The 21,748-nt window shown below is 36.3% G+C and overlaps 1 protein-coding gene and 1 long non-coding RNA gene across 12 annotated transcripts in view; one reads left to right on the forward strand and one right to left on the reverse strand.

Annotated features, from left to right (window-relative positions):
- The window catches only part of CCDC88A (coiled-coil domain containing 88A), a 195,642-nt gene that overhangs the window by 125,555 nt on the left and 48,339 nt on the right, over positions 1–21,748 (forward strand). For all 11 annotated transcript variants that reach the window (XM_073791645.1, XM_033838528.2, XM_033838524.2 and 8 more), the window contains 5 exons: positions 12,326–12,407; positions 15,214–15,372; positions 16,870–17,016; positions 17,609–17,753; positions 20,546–20,730. In XM_073791645.1, the coding sequence (XP_073647746.1) occupies positions 12,326–12,407; positions 15,214–15,372; positions 16,870–17,016; positions 17,609–17,753; positions 20,546–20,730 (718 nt within the window). The remainder of the gene's footprint in view (positions 1–12,325; positions 12,408–15,213; positions 15,373–16,869; positions 17,017–17,608; positions 17,754–20,545; positions 20,731–21,748) is intronic.
- Positions 15,885–20,604, reverse strand: LOC141276369 (uncharacterized). The gene is made up of 3 exons (XR_012325841.1): positions 20,520–20,604; positions 17,820–17,889; positions 15,885–16,041 (listed from the first exon to the last, which is right to left on the reverse strand). It is a non-coding gene; the product is annotated as an uncharacterized lncRNA (long non-coding RNA).

Raw genomic sequence — 21,748 nt, forward strand, 5'->3', positions numbered from 1 at the left:
ATATAATTGCTTTGGATTTATTAACATACAGAGTAAAAGTATAATTTGCAATTTGGATAGAACAAGAAGTAATTCCTTATAAATTTCACTTCTAAGCGGCAGTTACCACTATCAAAGGCTTCCTTTAATAATACTTTCTGTCTCCATGGATCCCATGTTTCCAAAGAGTTTTTCTCTCACACAAATGCTTTTTAAAAAACACAGTTTTATTGAGATCTAGTTCATATATCAGGAAATTTATCCTTTTAAAGTGTACGATTCAGTGATTTTTAGTTTATTTAGAATTCTGCAACCATCACATGCTGTCTAATTTCAAGACATTTTCATCACCCCAAAAGGAAACTCCATACCCATCAACAGTCACTGTCCATCCCTCTTTGCCCTCAGCTCCTCAGAACCACTAATACATTTTCTAGTTATATAGATCTGCCTATTCTGGACATTTCATATAAATGGATTCATATATTATGTGGCCTTTTGTGACTGACTTCTTTCACTTAGCATAATGTTGTCAGGGTTCATCCATGTTGTACCATATAGCAGTACTTCATTCCTTTTTATGGTTGAATAATATTCTCTCACATGGATATACCACATTTTGGTTACTCATTTATGAGTTGATGGGCATTTGGATTGTTTCTACTTTTTGGCTGTTTAAATAATGCTCCTATGAACATTCATGTACACATTTTTGTGTATACATATATTTTCATTTCTCTTGGGTATTTACTGAGAAGTGGAAATGCTGGGTCATATAGTACCTCTATGTTTAACCTTTTGAGGAACTGTCGAACTATTTGGCTGCACCATTTTACATCCCCACCCACAATGTATGAGGGCTCCAGCATCTTGATATCCTCACCAATACCTGTTATTATACACCTTTTTGATTATAGCCATCCTAGTGGGTGTGGAGTGATACCTCATTGTGGTTTGACTTCCAGTTCCCTGATGACTAATAATGTTGAGTATCTTTTTTCTTAATAAATTTATTTATTTATTTTTGGCTACATTGGATCTTTGTTGCTGACCCACAGGCTTTCTCTAGTTGCAGTGAGCGGGGGCTACTCTTTGTTACAGTGTGGGGTCTTCTCATTGTGGTGGCTTCTTTTGTTGCGGAGCATGGGCTCCAGGCGCGCAGACTTCAGTAGTTGTGGCATGTGGGCTCAGTAGTTGTGGATCGCGGGCTCTAGAGCACAAGCTCAGTAGTTGTGACGCACGGGTTTAGTTGCTCTGCAGCATATCGGTTCTTCCTGGGCTAGGGCTCGAACCCTTGTCCCCTGCATTGGCAGGTGGATTCTTTTTTTTTTTTTTTTTTTGCGGTACGCGGGCCTCTTACTGCTGTGGCCTCTCCTGTTGCGGAGCACAGGCTCCGGACGCGCAGGCTCAGCAGCCATGGCTCACGGTCCCAGCCGCTCCTCGGCATGTGGGATCTTCCTGGACCGGGGCACGAATCCGCATCCCCTGCATCGGCAGGCGGACTCTCAACCACTGCGCCACCAGGGAAGCCCGGCAGGTGGATTCTTAACCCCTGCGCCACCAGGGAAGTCCTGTTGAGTGTCTTTTCATGTGCTTATTTGCCACTTGTATATCTTCTTTGGAGACATGTTTATTCAGATCCTTTGTCCATTTTTAAATTGAGTTCCTAGGTAAACTTTTAAAAAAAAGTAAAATTAAAAGCATTGAAATTTTTTTAATAGTTTGAGGGTTTTTAAAAAATTTTTATTTATTTTATTTATTTATTTTTGGCTGTGTTGGGTCTTCCTTGCTGTGTGCGGGCTTTCTCTAGTTGGGGCGAGCGAGGGCTACTCTTCGTTGCGGTGCACGGGCTTCTCATCGTGGTGGCTTTTCTTGTTGTGGAGCAAGGGCTCTAGGCACATGGGCTTCAGTTGTAGCACATGAGCTCAGTAGTTGTGGTTCACTGGCTCTAGAGCAAAGGCTCAGTAGTTGTGGTGCAAGGGCTTAGTTGCTCCACGGCATGTGGGATCTTCCTGGACCAGGAATCGAACTCGTATCCCCTGCATTGGCAGGCGGATTCTCAACCGCTGTGCCACCAGGGAAGCCCAAAGGATTGGAATATTCCTCAAAAAGTTAACTATAGAATTTTTATATGACCCAGCAATTCCACACCTAGGTATATCCCACTAAAATTGAAAACGGACACTCAAACAGATACTGGTATGCCAATGTTCATTGTAGCATTACTCCCAGTAGACAAAAGGTGGAAACAATCCAAATGGCCATGAACAGATGGATAAACAAAATGTGCTTTAGGCACAATGGAATATTATTCAGCCATAAAAGATGAAATTTTGTTAGCTGCTACAACATGGATGAGCCATAGAAACAACTTGCTAAGTGAGATAAGCCAGGTACAAAGGACAAATATTGAATAATTCCACTTAAATGAAATATCTTTAATAAGCATATTGGGAGAGACAGAAAGTAGATTAGAGAGTTACTGCTTAATGAGTATAGAATTTCTCTTTGGAGTGATGAAAAAGTTTTGGGGATACATAGTCGTGATAGTTTAACAACACTGTAAATGTAACTAATGCTGCTGAACTGTACACTTAAAATTGCAATATTATGTTATATATATGTTACCACAATAAAAAATTTGTTTTTAATTTTTAAAAAAGCATTTAACAACCTGTAAAGAAATATTTGTAAGAAATATCTTATAAAGCACAAAATGTAATAGCTTTTCATCAGAAGAAATTTTAATGGTACAGTCATAAGAAAATAAAATTAGCCTTTCCTAGTATTCAAATAAATTCAAACTAGAACAATAACATGGCATTTTTCAGTTGTTAAATTGTTTCACATATAGGCTCTTTTATCCTCTGCTAGTTGCATTTTAAATTTGTAATGAACTTTCTACAGGGCAGTTTGACAGTATATACCAAGGACCTTTAAACATGTAATGTACTTTTAGAAATCTGTCCTGGGGACTTCCCTGGTGGCGCAGTGGATAAGAATCCACCTGCCAGGGCTTCCCTGGTGGCGCAGGGGTTGAGAGTCCGCCTGCCGATGCAGGGGACACGGGTTCGTGCCCCGGTCCGGGAAGATCCCACATGCCGTGGAGCGGCTGCGCCTGTGAGCCATGGCCACTGAGCCTGTGCTCCGCAACGGGAGAGGCCACAACAGTGAGAGGCCCGCGTACTGAAAAAAAAAAAAAAAAAAAAAAAAAAAAAAAGAATCCACCTGCCAATGCAGGGGACACGGGTTTGATCCCTGGTCTGGGAAGATCCCACATGCCGCAGAGCACGTAAGCCCCTGTGCCACAACTACTGAGCCTGCGCTCTAGAAACCACATTCCACAACTACTGAAACCCGCGCGCCTAGAGCCCGTGCTCCACAGCAAGAGAAGCCACCGCAAGGAGAAGCCCGCGCACTGCAATGAAGAGTAGACCCCGCTCGCCACAACTAGAGAAAGCCCTCACGCAGCAACGAAGACCGAACAGCCAAAAATAAATTAAAAATTAAAACTTTAAAAAAACAAAACAAAAGAAATCTGTCCTGAAATATACAGGGCTTTATGTGTAATGATTTTATTTGCCAAAACATTGTTCATTACAGTGAAAATTGGAATCCACTTAAATAAATAAATTATGGTTCCTCTCTCAATGGGAATATTTCTCCATTCAAAATTAGGGTTTTTTAAAAAATGTAAGCAGATGCATGTATCTTTTCGAATTAGTGTTTTGTTGCTTTTTTTTCCAGATATATATCCAGGAGTGGAATTGCTGGGTCATATGGTAGTTCTAGTTTTAGTTTTTTGAGAACCCCCCCGTAGTGTTCTCCACAGTGGCTGCACCAATTTACATTCCCACCAACAGTGTATGAGGGTACCCTTTTCTCCACATCCTCAGCAACATTTGTTATTTGTGTTCGTTTTGATGGTAGCTGTTCTGACAGATGTAAGGCGGTATTTCATTGTGGTTTTGATTTGCATTTCCCTGATTATTAGTGATGTTGAGCATCCTTTATTGTGTCTGTTGGCCATCTTCATATCCTCTTTGGAAAAATGTCTATTCAGGTCTTCTGCCCATTTTTTAATTGGGGTGTTTGCTTTTTTGATGTTGAGTTGTATGAACTGTTTATATATTTTGGATATTAACCCCTTATCAGTCATATCATTTACAAAATTTTCTCCCATTCATTCAATGAAGTTGTCTTTTTGGGGTTTTTTGTTTAGTTTTGTTTTTTAATTAATTAATTAATTTATTTATTAATAAACAGGCTTTCTCTAGTTGTAGCAAGCGGGAGCTACTCCTCATTGTGGTGCGGTAGCTTCTCTTGTGGCAGAGCACGGGATGTAGGCACGTGGGCTTCAGAAGTTGCAGCTCGTGGGCTCTAGAACCCAGGCTCAGTAGTTGTGGCGCATGGGCTCGGCAAGTGGGATCTTCCTGGACCAGGGCTCAAACCCCCGTGTACCCTGCATTGGCAGGTGGATTCCTAGCCACTTTGCCACGAGGGAAGTCCCTGTCGTTTTGTTTTTGCTGTGCAAAAAGGTTTTAAGTTTAATTAGGTCCCATTTTTTTATTTTTGCTTTTATTTCTTTTGCTTTAGGAGACTGATCAAAAAAAATATTGCTATGATTTATTTCAAAGAATGTTCTGCCTATGTTTTCTTCTAGGAGTTTTATGGTTTCTGGTTTTGCATTTAGGTCTTAATCCATTTTGAGTTTATTTTTGTGTATGGTGTTAGAGAATGTTCTAATTTCATTATTTTACATGTAGCTCTCCAGTTTTCCCAGCATAACTTACTAAAGAGACTGTCTTTCTCCACTGTATATTCTTGCCTCCTTTGTTGTAGATTAATTAACCATAAATGTGTGGGTTTATTTCTGGGCTTCCTATTCTGTTCCATTGATCTATTGTCTGTTTTTGTGCCAGTGTCATACTGTTTTAATTACAGGAGCTTTGTAGTGTAGCCTGAAGTGAGGGCACGTGATTCCTCCATCTCTGTTCTTCTTTCTCACGACTCTTTTGGCTATTTGGGTCTTTTTGTGTTTCCATACAATTTTTAAGATTATTTAATCTAGTTCTGTGAAAAATGCCATTGGTATTTTGATAGGGTTTGCATTGAATCTGTAGATTGCCTTGGTTAGTATGGCCATTTTAACAGTATGAATTCTTCCAATCCAAGAACACAGTATATCTTTCCTTCTGTTTGTGTTGTTCAGTTTCTTTCATCAGTGTCTTATAGTTTTCTGAGTACGGGTCCTTTACCTCCTTGGGTAGGTTTATTCCTAGATATCTTATTCTTTTTGATGTGATGGTAAATGGGATTGTTTCCTTAATTTCTCTTTCAAATAGTTTAATGTTAGTGTGTAGAAATTCAACAGATTTCTGTATATTAATTTAGTATCCTGCAACTTTACTGAATTTGTTGGTGAGCTCTAGTAGTTTCTGGTTACATCTTTAGGATTTCCTATCTGTGTTGCCGAACTTAGGTTCAGCTGCTCACTGTTTGAAGGCCAGTACTTGAGAGAAAAGTATTGGTTGGAAAAGAAAGGTTGCTTTATTCAGGAGGCTAGCAACCTGGGGAGAAGGTAGACTTGTGTCCAAAAACCAACTCTGAAGATTCTGCTTGACCATGAAAGTTTTTAAAAGGAGAATAATTTAGGAGGTGATCAGAGTCTTGTTATCTTCTCCTGTGTGCACACTCTCTTCTGATTGGTTGGTGGTGAGGTAACAGGGTGGTATTCCAAGAATCTTCTGCTCAGCCTGAAGTGACCATCCTCCACCTGGGTGGGGGCCTTAGTTCCTGTAGGAGAACTCAAAGGTATTTTTATGTATATTCCTTTAGGAGGCATCAGGACCCTGCTTTATTGCTGCACAGCTGTTTCTTGACTATTCCTCCTTTGTTTCTACATTCCCTTCCTTCCCTGATTAGCAACTGTTTGAATCTGCCCTTTGGAACTCAGGGAGTGTCAGGAGGCTGAATGAAGCCTATTTCCTACAAACAAGAAACAGGGGGCATGAAAAGGACTTGTACCTGGGAGGGTCCCACAGGGTCCTGCTCGCTTTCATCCATAGTGTCATGTCATCTCCCAATAGTGACAGTTTTCATTCTTCCTTTCCAATTTGTATTCCTTTTATTTCTTTTTCTTATCTGATTGCTGTGGCTAGGACTTCAATACTATGTTGAAAAAAGTGGTGAGAATGGACATCCTTGTCTTACTATTGATCTTCATGGAAATGCTTTCAGCTTATCACCGTTGAGTATGATTTTAGCTGTGGGTTTGTCATATATAGCCTTTATTATGTTGCGGTATGGTCCCTCTATGCCCACTTTCTGCAGAGTTTTTATTCTAAATGGGTGTTGACTTTTGTGAAAAGCTTTTTCTGCATCTATCAAGATGATCATATGGTTTTTCTTTTTCAGTTTGTTAATGTGGTGTTCAAAAAGATACATGCACCCCAGTGTTCATAGTAGCATTATTTACACTTGCCAAGATATGGTAGCAACCTAAGTGTCCATCAACAGATGAATGGATTAAGAATATGTGGTATAAACACAAGAGAAAGAAAAGACCTACAATAACAAACCCTAAACAATTAAGAAAATGGGAATAGGAACATACATATCGATAATTACCTTAAATGTAAATGGATTAAATGCTCCAACCAAAAGACATAGACTGGCTGAATGGATACAAAAACAAGACCCATATATATGCTGTCTACAAGAAACCCACTTCAGACCTAGGGACACATACAGACTGAAAGTGAGGGGATGGAAAAAGATATTCCATGCAAATGGAAATCAAAAGAAAGCTGCAGTAGCAATTCTCATATCAGACAAAATAGACTTTAAAACAAAGACTGTTACAAGAGAAAAAGAAGGACACTACATAATGATCAAGGGATCAATCTAAGAAGAAGATATAACAATTGTAAATATTTATGCACCCAACGTAGGAGCACGTCAGTACATAAGGCAAATACTAACGGCCATAAAAGGGGAAATCGACAGTAACACAATCATAGTAGGGACTTTAACACCCCAGTTTCACCAATGGACAGATCATCCAAAATAAAAATAAATAAGGAAACACAAGCTTTAAATGATACATTAAACAAGATGGACTTAATTGATATTTACAGGACATTCCATCCAAAAACAACAGAATACACTTTCTTCTCAAGTGCTCATGGAACATTCTCCAGGATAGATCATATCTTGGGTCACAAATCAAGCCTTGGTAAATTTAAGAAAATTGAAATCGTATCAGGTATCTTGTCCGACCACAGTGCTATGTGACTAGATATCAATTACAGGAAAAAGTCTGTAAAAAATACAAACACATGGAAGCTAAACAATACACTACTTAATAATGAAGTGATCACTGAAGAAATGAAAGAGGAAATCAAAAAATACCTAGAAACAAATGATGATGAAAATGCGAAGACACAAAACCTATGGGCTGCAGTAAAAGCAGTTCTAAGAGGGAAGTTTATAGCAATACAGTCCTACCTTAAGACACAAGAAACATCTCAAATAAACAACCTAACCTTACACCTAAAGCAATTAGAGAAAGAAGAAAAAAAAAAACCCAAAGGTAGAAGAAGGAAAGAAATCATAAAGATCAGATCCGAAATAAATGAAAAAGAAATGAAGAAAACGATAGCAAAGATCAATAAAACTAAAAGTTGGTTCTTTAAGAAGATAAACAAAATTGATAAACCATTAGCCAGACTCATCAAGAAAAAAAGGGAGAAGACTCAAATCAAGAGAAATAGAAATCAAAAAGAAGTAACAACTGACACTGCAGAAATACAAAGGATCATGAGAGATTACTGCAAGCAACTATATGCCAGTAAAATGGACAACCTGGAAGAAATGGACAAATTCTTAGAAATGCACAACCTTCCAAGACTGAACCAGGAAGAAATAGAAAATATGAACAGACCAATCACAAGCACTGAAATTGAAACTGTGATTAAAAATCTTCCAACAAACAAAAGCCCAGGACCCGATGGCTTCACAGGCATACTCTATCAAACATTTAGAGAAGAGCTAACACCTATCCTTCTCAAACTCTTCCAAAATATAGCAGAGGGAGGTACACTCCCAAACTCATTCTACAAGGCCACCATCACCCTGATACCAAAACCAGACAAAGATGTCACAAAGAAAGAAAACTACAGGCCAATATCACTGATGAACATAGATGCAAAAATCCTCAACAAAATACTAGCAAACAGAATCCAACAGCACATTAAAAGGATCATACACCATGATCAAGTGGGGTTTATCCCAGGAATGCAAAGATTCTTCAATATACGCAAATCAATCAATGTGATACACCATATTAACAAATTCAAGGAGAAAAACCATATGGTCATCTCAATAGATGCAGAGAAAGCTTTCGATAAATTCAACACCCATTTATGATAAAAACCCTCCAGAAAGTAGACATAGAGGGAACTTACCTGAACATAATAAAGGACATATGTGACAAACCCACAGCCAACATCGTTCTCAATGGTGAAAAACTGAAACCATTTCCACTAAGATTAGGAGCAAGACACGGTTGCCCACTCTCACCACTCTTATTCAACATAGATTGGGAAGTTTTAGCCACAGCAATTAGAGAAGAAAAAGAAATAAAAGGAATACAAATCGGAAAAGAAGAAGTAAGGCTGTCACTGTTTGCAGATGACATGATACTACACATAGAGAATCCTAAAGATGCTACCAGAAAACTACTAGAGCTAATCAATGAATTTGGTAAAGTAGCAGGATACAAAATTAATGCACAGAAATCTCTTGCATTCCTATACACTAATGATGAAAAATCTGAAAGTGCAATTAAGAAAACACTCCCTTTTACCCTTGGAACAAAAAGAATAAAATATCTAGGAATAAACCTACCTAAGGAAACAAAAGACATGTATGCAGAAAACTATAAGACACTGATGCAAGAAATTAAAGATTATACAAACAGAGGGACAGATATACCATGTTCGTGGATTGGAAGAATCAACATTGTGAAAATGACTATACTACCCAAAGGAATATACAGATTCAGTGCAATCCCTATCAAACAACCAATGGCATTTTTCACAGAACTAGAACAAAAAATTTTACAGTTTGTATGGAAACACAAAAGACCCCGAATAGCCAAAGCAATCTTGAGAAAGAAAAACGGAGCTGGAGGAATCAGGCTCCCTGACTTCAGAGTATACTACAATGCTACAGTAATCAAGACAGTATGGTATTGGCACAAAAACAGAAATATAGATCAATGGGACAGGATAGAAATCCCAGAGATAAACGCACGCATATATGGTCGCCTTATCTTTCATAAAGGAGGCAAGAATATACAGTGGAGAAAAGACAGCCTCTTCAATAAGTGGTGCTGGGAAAACTGGACAGCTACATGTAAAAGAATGTAATTAGAACACTCCCTAACACCATACACAAAAATAAACTCAAAATGGATTAAAGACCTAAATGTAAGGCCAGACACTATCAAACTCTTAGAGGAAAGCATAGGAGAACATTCTATGACATAAATCACAGCAAGATCCTTCTGACCCACCTCCTAGAGAAATGGAAATAAAAACAAAAATAAACAAATAGGACCTAATGAAACTCAAAAGCTTTTGCACAGCAAAGGAAACCATAAACAAGACGAAAAGACAACCCTCAGAATGGGAGAAAATATTTACAAATGAAGCAACTGACAGAGGATTAATCTCCAAAATTTACAAGCAGTTTATGCAGCTCAATATCACAAAAACAAACAACCCAGTCCAAAAATGGGCAGAAGACCTAAATAGACATTTCTCCAAAGAAGATGTACAGATTGTCAACAAACACATGAAAGAATGCTGAACATCATTAATCATTAGAGAAATGCAAATCAAAGCCACAATGAGATATCATCTCACACCAGTCAGAATGGCCATCCTCAAAAAATCTACACACAATATATGCTGGAGAGGGTGTAGAGAAAAGGGAACCCTCTTGCACTGTTGGTGGGAATGTAAATTGATACAGCCACTGTGGAGAACAGTATGGAAGTTCCTTAAAAAACTACAAATAGAACTACCATATGACCCAGCAATCCCACTACTGGGCATATACCCTGAGAAAACCATAATTCAAAAAGAAGATTCATGTACCACAATGTTCATTGTAGCTCTGTTTATAATAGCCAGGACATGGAAGCAACCTAAGTGTCCATCAACAGGTGAATGGATAAAGAAGATGTGGCACATATATACAATGGAATATTACTCAGCCATATAAAGAAACGAAATTGAGTCATTTGTAGTGAGGTGGATGGACCTAGTCTGTCATACAGAGTGAAGTAAGTCAGAAAGAGAAAAACAAATACTGTATGCTAATACATATATATGGAATCTACAAAACAAAAAAAAAGTGGTCATGAACCTAGGGGCAAGACTGGAATAAAGACACATACCTACTAGAGAATAGACTTGAGGATACAGGGAGGGGGAGGGTAAGCTGGGACAAAGTGAGAGAGTGGCATGAACATATATACACTACCAAATGTAAAATAGATAGCTGGTGGGAAGCAGCTGCATAGCTCAGGGAGATTAGCTCAGTGCTTTGTGAGCACCTAGAGGGGTGGGAGGGAGGGAGACACAAGAGGGAGGAGATATGGGGATATATGTATATGTATAACTGATTCACTTTGGTATAAAGCAGAAACTAACTCCATTGTAAAGCAGTTATGCTCCAATAAAGATGTTAAAAAAAAAAGAACATGTGGTATATATACATAGAATGGAGTGCTACGCAGCCATAAAAAATGAAATGTTGCCATTTAAAACAACATGGATGGACTTGGAGGGTATTATGCTAAGTGAAATAAGTCAGACAGAGAAAGACAAATACTGTATGATGTCACTTATATGTCGAATCTAAAAAATAAAACAAACTAGTGAATGTAACAAGAAAGAAACAGACTCATAGATACAGGGAACAAACCAGTGGTTACCAATTGGTAGAGGGAAGGGGGAGGGGCAGTATAAGAGTAGGGGATTAAGAGGTACAACTTATGTATAAAGTAAGCAACAGGATATATTGTGTACATACAGCACAGGGAATATAGCCAATATTTTATGGAGTATAACTTTTAAAAATTTTGAATCACTGTAGTGTATATCCATAACTTACATAACATTGTGTGTCAAGTATACTTCAATAAAAAATTTTTCTGGTGAAAAAAAATTTTAAACCTAAGCAGGTATAAGATGTTAGAAGCAGATTGTTTTACATAATGAACAATTACTTTTTATTATTTAAGAACAGAAGATGGACAAGTAGAGATAGTGAGTGGAGACTTAACTTTGAGAAGCTTGGCTCTGGAGGGGAGATAGAAAATGGGAGTTAGAAGTAAAGCAATTTAAAAAGAAAAAAGTGTATAGTAGGAGAAATACAAAGATGTCTGGACTACAGGGAAGAAACCAATAGAGATAAAGATTTTAGCAGGGGGATTTTTGCAGTAACTAACTCCTGTAGCTGTAATACGTCTCCGGTCAAAAATGTATTAGGTATCTGTGGCAGTGTATCATTTTCTTTAGGTTGTTGTAAATGTTGAAAATAGTTTGGGGCTTCCCTGGTGGCGCAGTGGTTAAGAATCTGCCTGCCAATTCAGGGGACACGGGTTCCAGCCCTGGTGCGGGAAGATCCCACATGCCACGGAGCAACTAAGCCCGCAAGCCACAACTACTGAGCCTGCGCTCTAGAGCCCCCCGAGCCACAACTACTGAAGCCCGCGCGCATAGAGCCTGTGCTCCGCAACAAGAGAAGCCACCGCAATGAGAAGCCCACACACCGCAACAAAGAGAACCCCCGCTCGCCACAGCTAGAGAAAGCCCGCACGCAGCAACTAAGACCCAACACAGCCAAAAATAAATAAATAAATTTATAAAAAAAAATAGTTTGGAGACTGTTAGAAGTCTCAGACCCAGATAATATTGCCTTTCATAAAAACTCTTCCAGCTTATTTGTCTTTGACTAGGCAGAGAGGGAGAAAGAGCTAAAGGAGAGTGAGAACTGGGGGATGGCAGAAAAGATGAAGAGAGAGAAGCTACCTTATGAACTATGAGGACATTAGTCACTGAGGTTCTTAGCCTTGGGAGAGTATTACGACATCCAGTGATATAAATTCCTAATACCAATTTCTTTATCTTTTTCCCTAGGTTGGGGTTATGGCCAGTACTATGTTAAACTAGATGTTTAGTAATGATAATAAATTTGTATTGATACAGATGATGATCATAGTTTTCAAAGCATTAAGTTTATTATTCAATAAATATTTTTTGCATTTAAGGGAGGAAAAGACTGAACAGTTGTTGGACTGTAAACAAGAACTTGAGCAAATGGAAATAGAACTAAAAAGGCTGCAACAAGAGGTTTGTACCTGGAACTTTTATTATATAGGATCAATTGGAAATTGATTTTTCTCCTTATAATATATAACATTTGCCTTACTGCTTCCTGAGGTTTCATGAGATCCAATGACTTTTTCAGTGTTTCTCTCTTCAAAAATGCCACAACCAAAACTAGAAATCAAAACTAGAAAGGTCTTTGGAGTTTTCTTTTTTCTCTATTAGTTCTATTCAAACTTTGCTAAGATTCCAAGGAGACTCTTAGGACTGGCCCAGTTCCATGTTTCTCTTTTTTATGTATTGGCTTCTGTGGGCTTGGAAGCTGCAACACCTCTAGGTCTCTGCTGTCTGATGGTGCTTTATGTTAACCTTATATATGACAGAATGCTTTTTAATTTTTCACTGTTTCTACTAAATAAGATCCAAACTTTTACTTTTTTAAATACTATTTTTATTTTTCTAATGCTTTGTGTTTTTTCATCTTGAACCAAGACTGTTTAAGCATTTGCTTCTTTTAATTACTCTGTAATGTTTCGTTTTCATTTAGAGGTAGTACAAGAGGTCTTCTTTAACCCATAAATGGTAAGGATTGGGGTAAGGCTGGATAATTATTTCTTCTCCTTACGTCACCTAACCTGCCATTTTAAATTCAGGAAACATTTCACTTGTGGAATCATAAACTGGGAACTTTCTAGATGAATGAATCTAGGGATCATAATTTTTAGTTTTAGGTTTGCTGTTGCTGCTATTCCACTTCTTGGTAGCAGGGTTTTTTTGTATTTGTGTTCCATCTAAAATTGTGGTTCTCAATCTTTTTGGTCTCAAGACCCTTCTTTACTCTTGAAGATTAATGAGGATTATTTAATGCGTATTCTCTTTACTGGAATTTACTATATTTGAAATCAAAACTAAGAATTTTAAAAGTATTTATTAATTCATTTAAAAATAATACTCAATCCACTCCATGTTAACATAAAAATTATATAGTAATTAACCATTATTTTCCAAAACAAAAAAAAAATTGGAAGAATAGTAGTCTTTTATATTTTTGGCAAGTCTTCTTTAAATGCCTGGATTAATTGAAGACTACCAGATTCTCATATCTATTGAATATTTCTGCATTCAATCTGTTAAGATATCACATGCCATGTATGTAGCCTCTGGAAAACTCCACTGTCCCTTCATGAGAGAATGAGAGTGAAAACAGCAAGTACTGTCTTAGTATTATTATGAAAATAGTTTTGACCTCATGAAGTCCCTGGAAGGGTTTCAGGGACCCACAGATTTCCCTGGATCGCACTTTGATTACTGCTACTCAAAGGATTACAAGAGGGCTTTAAAAAGGTTGAATTTTAATACTTATTTCAAATGGCGTAAAGATATGCACTAATCATATGCAAGTAATCATTGATGTGAAAGTATTAAAAACTCAGCATGGGCTTCCCTGGTGGCGCAGTGGTTGAGAGTCCGCCTGCCGATGCAGAGGACACGGATTCGTGCCCCGGTCCGGGAAGATCCCACATGCCGCTGAGCGGCTAGACCCGTGAGCCATGGCCGCTGAGCCTGCGCGTCTGGAGCCTGAGCTCCGCAGCGGGAGAGGCCGCAACAATGAGAGGCCCGCGTGCCGGAAAAACAAACAAACAAAGAAACAAAAAACTCAGCAGGGTTTTGGTAACATGTCTGGATAGAAACATTATTTCTCTAAACTTTTGTAAGAGTTTGCCTCTTCTGTGTTTTTACTATCTGGCATTTTAAAGTTAACTTTTCACCTTAAATTCATTGCAAATGGTTATGTTGAGGAGAGGTTTACTTACTTTAAAATATCCTGAATATTTTTTACATTCTTAATGGAGAACATTATATATAAAAGTTTTTATACAGCATATGCTTTTATTTTTGTATAGAAACATATTTTTTTTAATTTTATTATTTTTTTTAATATTCATTTATTTATTTAGCTGCACTGAGTATTAGTTGTGGCATGCAGGATCTTCATTGCCATGTGCAGGATCTTCATTGCTGCATTTGGGATCTTTAGTTGCAGCATGTGAACTCTTAGTTGCAGCATGTGGGATCTAGTTCTCTGACCAGGGATCAAACCCACTCCCCCTGCATTGGGAGCATGGAGTCTTAGCCACTGGACCACCAGGGAAGTCCCTAGAAACATATATGTTTAAAATGCATATTCTTGGTTTTAAAAAAGGCTTTTTTATCTCCCCATTTAAAAAAAATAATTAAGGTGTAATTTATATACCATTGAATTTACACTTTTCGCAGTCCATCGCCTTAACCACTTGGCCTCATCGTCCCACAAAAATCACACTTTTAAAGTACACAACTCAGGGACTTCCCTGGTGGCGCAGTGGATAAGACTCTGCGCTCCCAATGCAGGGGGCCTGGGTTCAATCCCTGGTCAGGGAACTAGATCCCACACGCATGCCGCAACTAACAGTTTGCATGCCACAGCTAAGGACCTCATGTGCCGCAAGTAAGGAGCTGGTGAAATGCAACTAAGGAGCCCGCCTCCCACAATGAAGACCCCGTGCAAATAAATAAATAATTTTAAAATAATAATAAAGTACACAAGTCAGGGACTTCCCTGGTAGTCCAGTGGTTAAGACTCTGGGCTTCCAATGCAGGGGACACGGGTTTGATCTCTGGTCAGGGAGCTAAGATCCTACATGCCACAGGGCGCGGCCAAAAAAAAAGTACACAAGTCATTGTTTTTTGGTGTGTTTTTTTGGTAAATTCTTCAAATTGTACAACCCAAGGATTATCAATTTGAAAATAGAAAATAATATTTTAAATATTAATATGTGTTTATATTTAGAACATGAATTTGCTTTCGGATGCTCGTTCTGCAAGAATGTATCGAGATGAATTAGATGCGCTTCGGGAGAAGGCTGTCAGAGTTGATAAGCTGGAAAGTGAAGTTAGCAGATACAAAGAGAGGCTACATGATATTGAATTTTATAAGGCAAGAGTTGAGGTATGTTATGTAATTTAAACCATTCACAATTCTTTTCTTTAGAAGTATTATGATTTTTCAAAATGCATTTAAAATGCACTTTAATAAATGTAAGGAACTCTGGAAACATTGAGCAAACTGTAAATAGCATCAGGTGTTTATTTTATGATAGATTAGCATATTGGTTAGACTTGTAAAAAGGGATTTTTGGATTCTATTCATTTTATTGAATTCTTTGGAGCTCTTCTTTCATTCCTTCATTTAGTATTACATGTAGTGAACACTTTTGAAATCACAATAAAGTATATATCTCTACTAATTTCTAACTCGTCCCTAGAAGTGAGTGCGAAACACATTTCTGATTGCTGCTCAACTCAGAATACTAAATTAGGATCAATGAAGGGGAAATCAATATCTGTCTCCCTCTCTCTCTCTCTCTCTGCCCCTCCCCCCACCTCTCTCTCTCTCTCTCTCTCTCTCTCTCTCTCTCTCTCTCTCTCTCTCTCTCTCTCTTCCCTCCCACCCCCATTTGTCTTCTCTCTTTATATATATGTATGAACAAAGAAAAAACAATTTTTCTTAGTTAATGGTTGCAGTTCTGTGTTACATGATGTTGAGTTTGACAGCAAGAATCTGAAAATCCTTGCTTCTTGGCATTCTTTTTTCCTTTCTCCATGATTTCTTCATTGTCTGTAAACAGAGGAGATTTTGGTCAGTTTTAATATGGGGATAAGAAAGAAGGAGTATGCTAAATCAGGAAATGAAAACATTATAAGAGAAAGTTAGAACTTAGCCTGAATGTTACCAGAAAATAGACCCAATAGAGTGCAAAGATAAGGTGTATATTTGTTCTTTGTCAATTGTTTAAATAGGCGTATGCATGGCACTATTAAGGGATCCTCATGGATGCCAGTGTTTTAATATACTTTCTCTTGACTTCAGCTTATAAACTGTAGGCTTAAACTTAGCAATATAGATTTGTGAACATGTCTTCAAAACATACGTAGGAGTTTAAAGATGTTTATATAAAATATTTATTGATAAAGCCTTGGTTTATGATTCTGTGAGTCTTAATTCAAGTCTTGGTATTTTACTCAAAAACCCCAAATTCTTCACTTTCAAGTAGAGAGAAACCTAAATCTATTTCAGTAAATTAATTAAGCCCTGATTCTATGGCGATTGGTGTCTTAAATATCTGGAAGACTACTTACACTGAGTTCCTTATCCTTGTGACTAAGGAATTTAAATATACCCTGACAATTTCATGTGAAATTATAGTAGTATTATTCATCCTAATGTAAGTCCTGAGTATTTTGTTTATATAATAACTTAAATTCTGGGAAATAAAATGAAACCAACTATGTTTCTGTTACTTAGTAGCTTTACTCTTGCATAGAACTGTTGATAAAGACCGCTTAATGTCTTACTTTATAATAAAGAATTTTTATGTTTCAGAGCTTTAAAGATTAACATATTAATGTATTTGTGACAAATAAAGCCTACCTGAAACGTTTACAGGAATTAAAAGAAGACAATCAAGTTTTATTAGAAACAAAAACCATGTTGGAAGACCAATTAGAAGGAACTCGAGCTCGTTCTGATAAATTACATGAATTAGAAAAAGAAAATTTACAACTGAAGGCTAAACTGCATGATATGGAAATGGTACGTATTATAAGATAGATTTATTACATGGCCTGTAAGTAAAAATTCTAAGATTTATCTGATTTCCCTATAGTGACAAGGTTGGTTAGTGTCCTTAAGGCCTTAACAGAGAAGAGATAGCTAAATAAATTAGATGCTTCCAATTTTATATGAATTCAGAAGTAGTAGAAATTTCTGCTTTTGTTACAGAGGGGTATTATTGATTAATTTTGACTACTGCTTTTCAGAAAACCGTAATAAGCCGTTGTGCAGACACTCCTTTAGAATATAGAAATACAACTATTTGCTAAAATTTATCATTGGGTCAGAAATCATTTGTTATATCATTAAAACAACATAATGACTATGAAGAGGTATTTTCAGTGTCCCCAAAGATCACTATAAAAAGATGTCAAAGACCTGATCAGTTTAGTGACTGGCAGTAATAATTATATTGATTACTAGCTTCAAATTGTGAAAATTTTAAGGAACTCACAATTTATCTCATTATACAGTTTCTGATAAATGAAAGTTATAAGTAATAAAATATTAGCTTGAAATTGTACTGTTTCTTAGCTTTCTTTTCTCTCCCTACTCCCTGCCAATAAAAAAGGAGCGTGATATGGATAGAAAAAAGATTGAAGAATTAATGGAAGAAAATATGACTTTGGAAATGGCACAGAAACAAAGTATGGACGAATCATTACATCTTGGCTGGGAGCTGGAACAAATATCCAGAACTAGTGAACTTTCTGAAGGTATTTCCAATACTCTTTTTTTATTTAAATGGATGAATGAATAAATGAAATTGTATTTATACTTACATTTCTGGATATTTCATTGCTGTTCTTTATTTTCCCTGGTTGGAGATGTCGCAAAAGGCCACATATCTCTCTAGATAGAATTTCACAGAGTAATGTGTTAATTTCCATATGCCTGGGTCTGGTCCTTATCTTTGCATGTCTTATAACTCAACTGTGAGTGCAGTAGCAGATTCGATCAGTTAGGCACAATTTCATGTTCATATCACAATAAACTGGGATATCAGTTTATTTATTTTGAGAGATACAGCCATCTACTAAATAGAAAAGAAAAGTCATTAGCTGGTCACCATGTTCTTTGACTTTAGGCAAACCTAAATAGGAAATCAGAATGCAGTGGGAATATTCTTTGGTGAATATGTAGCCAGAATAAAGCAAGTTAAGGATCTTTATGGCTACTTTCATCAGTATGTTGGATTTTGGGATTATACCTACCATTTATACCCTGGAGGTAATGAAAGACCCCAGATAAATTTTTAACTTTTGGCTCTATTTCCCTAGGCTCCACATTAACTTGTCCTCTTTATTAAAGCTGGGGCACACACATACGATGTAGCTTTTTGTGTTAAAGCTTTGAGTTTGCTAATACTGCTATATAATACTTTATTGAAATTATACCCAGGTCACATTTATTTGAATTAGACTCGTTCCCTAATTCCTTAGTTACCCAGTATTTAGATTATTATACCTGTTTTTCTTCCTTCAGCAGATATGTATTAAGCACCTACCATGTGTAAAATATTATACCAGGCCCTGAGGATATAGTGGTGAGGTAGACATAAGGTCTGAAAGAGCTTATAACCTGGCGCTTAAAGAAGTTACTTCTACAGATGACTCATCATATTTATTACTATTAGGCTTTTCCTAATTTTACTCTTGAGAACCTAATTCCGGATTCTGGCACCCCATGTAAATTGACTTCATAGTAAGTGACTATGTTCAGCTGAGAATGAATTTGCTGGGATGTGTTACTTAAAATATTTGTGGAACTTTTTTACTGTATTCCATGTGAATTGAGTTACAAAGAAAACAATTCAGACTTAAATGTTTTCTACTACAACAGTTAAAATTACACTGTTAGGAGTTTTCTCACCTGTTAAGTGGGGATAATAATAGTAAGTACTATCTTACAGGGTTGTTGTGAGGGTTGAATTTGTTAATGAAGCCCTGTGAAGAACTGTGCCTAGTAAATAGTAAGCATTTGAGTGTTTTTTATTATTATCATTATATCACAGTTGTTTTGCAGGGGTCATAGAAAATAAAATTCATTTAGTGTGGCATAGTTTTTTTTTTAACTACACAAGGGACTTTCTAGAAAATTTGCAAACTCTGGAAAAAGATAAAGAAGGAAATCAAAGTCACTAATAATTCTTGCCTTTTACATTTCACAAAATTTGCTTCTAGAATTTTCCTACACAGGGTTATTTTTTATATCATCAGATCAGTGTGTATATACAATTAAGATTCCTTTTTTCATCTAAGAATATAACGTAGACAATCTTCCATGTTAAAAATGTGTCGTAAGTATCCTTTTAAAGTCTCTGTAGTCTGACTGGAAGCTTCCTCAAAGCATGTAGTATTGAAAGCTTTATTAAGGCATATGTTTTGTAGCCTGATCTTGTTTAATTGAAATGCATAACCTCAAATCATGCAATTAGAGTTGTACTTAAGAAGACTTGGACAACTAATGGAATTTATAAAAAGTCAATGACTACCTAGTATACTAGCTTTTAATAAAAGGTTAACAATGTGCTGACTAGAACAAAAGCTTGAAATAAGAATTGAGGCTTTCTTTACTTAAAATCTAGGAGATATTTTACTCTACCTCATTTTTAAAAGAATGTGTGACTTGTGTGGCTACATGTTTGTGTGTGTGTGCTTTTTTGCTTTTTATAATGGAGGATTTCAAATGTACGCAAAAGTAGACAGACCCAGAAGTTCTCTCCTGTATTTCTGTTTATTTCCCTTCCTGAAGTCTAGGATTTCAGAATAAATTCTAAGTGTCATATTTCATTTGTAAATCCTAATATTTTTATATCATCAAAATATTTAATGAGTCTGTTATAGGGTTATTAAAAATAATTATTTTTGGCTTACTGGAGAACATCATTTACAGAAGTCGAAACTCAGTTTTCTTATTTTAAAAAATAGATTGCTGAAAGCTACTTAGAAAGATGATTTCTGTTGGCAGAATGGACTGCATGTTGCTGTTTATACGTTATTAGCCGGGATTCTTCATTTAGAGAAAGACTTTTTCGAAGTGACCAGTGTATAGTACTGTCTTGCCTTTCTCAGAATCAGATTAGGATTTTTTTCCCCCTCAAACTGTTTTCCTTTATCTTTGAAAGTGTGACGTAAGATATGCTTTATACTTCTTATTTGAGTCACACAGTGACTCTATTAGATACACAGGGTAATAACTATATTTTGTCAAAGTAACCTAAGAGTCGTTGAGGTTAAAGTTAATTTCTCATGGAACTGGAACTGAAAGTCTAGTCACTTCAGTCTAAATTTTGTACTTTTTTTTTTCACTAGAATGCTTATGGATGCATTAGAAATTCAATATTTACCTGTATTTTATATCTCTTTTCTTATTGTGTCTATCTTGCATAACTTTATAAATTTTTTATAAAGTTAAGGACCAGGTGATTTAGTGTATTTACACTAAATATTTTAAATAGTGAAGAGTAAACATAGTTTTACCAGTGACGTATTTTTCAATATTATAGCACCACAGAAATCCTTGGGCCATGAGGTAAATGAATTGACATCAAGTAGGTTGTTGAAGTTGGAGATGGAAAATCAGAGTTTGACAAAAACTGTAGAAGAGCTTCGGAGTACTATGGATTCTGCAGAAGGCACCACTTCCAAAATCCTGAAAATTGAAAAAGAAAATCAAAGACTAAGTAAGAAGGTAAATAAAAATTAATATTTAATGTAATGTAAAAAAGTATATGTAAAAGTATAAATAAATAGCACTGAGATAGAACATTTATTTTCCAACTTTTAGTGTACCCTCAATATTATTTTAACTTATTATGTAAAATTTCAAACTTACATAAATGTGAAGTGAATGAACTCATTCAGCTCTAGACTCATTCATTCAGCTTCAATAATTATTAACTTATAGCCAGTCTTACTTCTACCCTTGATACTCTCCTAACAGCCACTAGATGATTTTGAAGTAAATCCTAGATGTCATACTATTTCACCAATAAATATCTCAGTATAAATCTCTAAAAAGTAAGGAATTTTTTTAAAAAAAGAACAGTGACATTATCACACTTAAAATATCATAGTTTTGGGCCAGCATTTAAATTTTTCCAAATCTATTAAGATTTTTAAAAAATATTTTATTTGAATATGAATCCAAATAAGATCAGTACATTCAATCAGTTGATGTGTCCCTTAAGTCTTTTTTAGTCTATAGATTGACTCTTCTTTCCTAGCAATTTTTCTGTTGAAGAAACCTCAAACAGGGGGCACATGTCTGGTTGTCTCTCTTTCTGTGATGTTAGTTGTCATAGAAAATCATTTGCTTAGATCCCTGAATTAATCAGAGGTTACAAAATCTTGATATTATATCATCCCTTCTTAATTTGGTAGCTGGAGTATTTCTATAAGAAAAAACTTTTCTTTTTAAAAACTATTGGTTTAAAAAAAAAAAAACACCACTGGTTACTCTGAGAACAGCTCTTAGGGGTAAAGTAGGATGAATGTTTGATTCTTTACCTTTATTTACCAGTTTCCTAGTAATGAATCAGTTCTCTCATATCCTGCTGAGATAGTTAATGAGTGAGTTTGTTGTTTGTTTTAGTGTTGTTATGAACTCATGGATTTAAAAATATGTAAAGCATTTTAATACACTGTATTTATTTTTCTTACTCTCCCAACTCTTTAAGCTGCTTCCTGAATCCTTATGACATGACCTT

Source organism: Tursiops truncatus, chromosome 14 (genome assembly GCF_011762595.2).
Source record: "Tursiops truncatus isolate mTurTru1 chromosome 14, mTurTru1.mat.Y, whole genome shotgun sequence".
Classification (NCBI taxonomy): Eukaryota; Metazoa; Chordata; class Mammalia; order Artiodactyla; family Delphinidae; genus Tursiops; species Tursiops truncatus.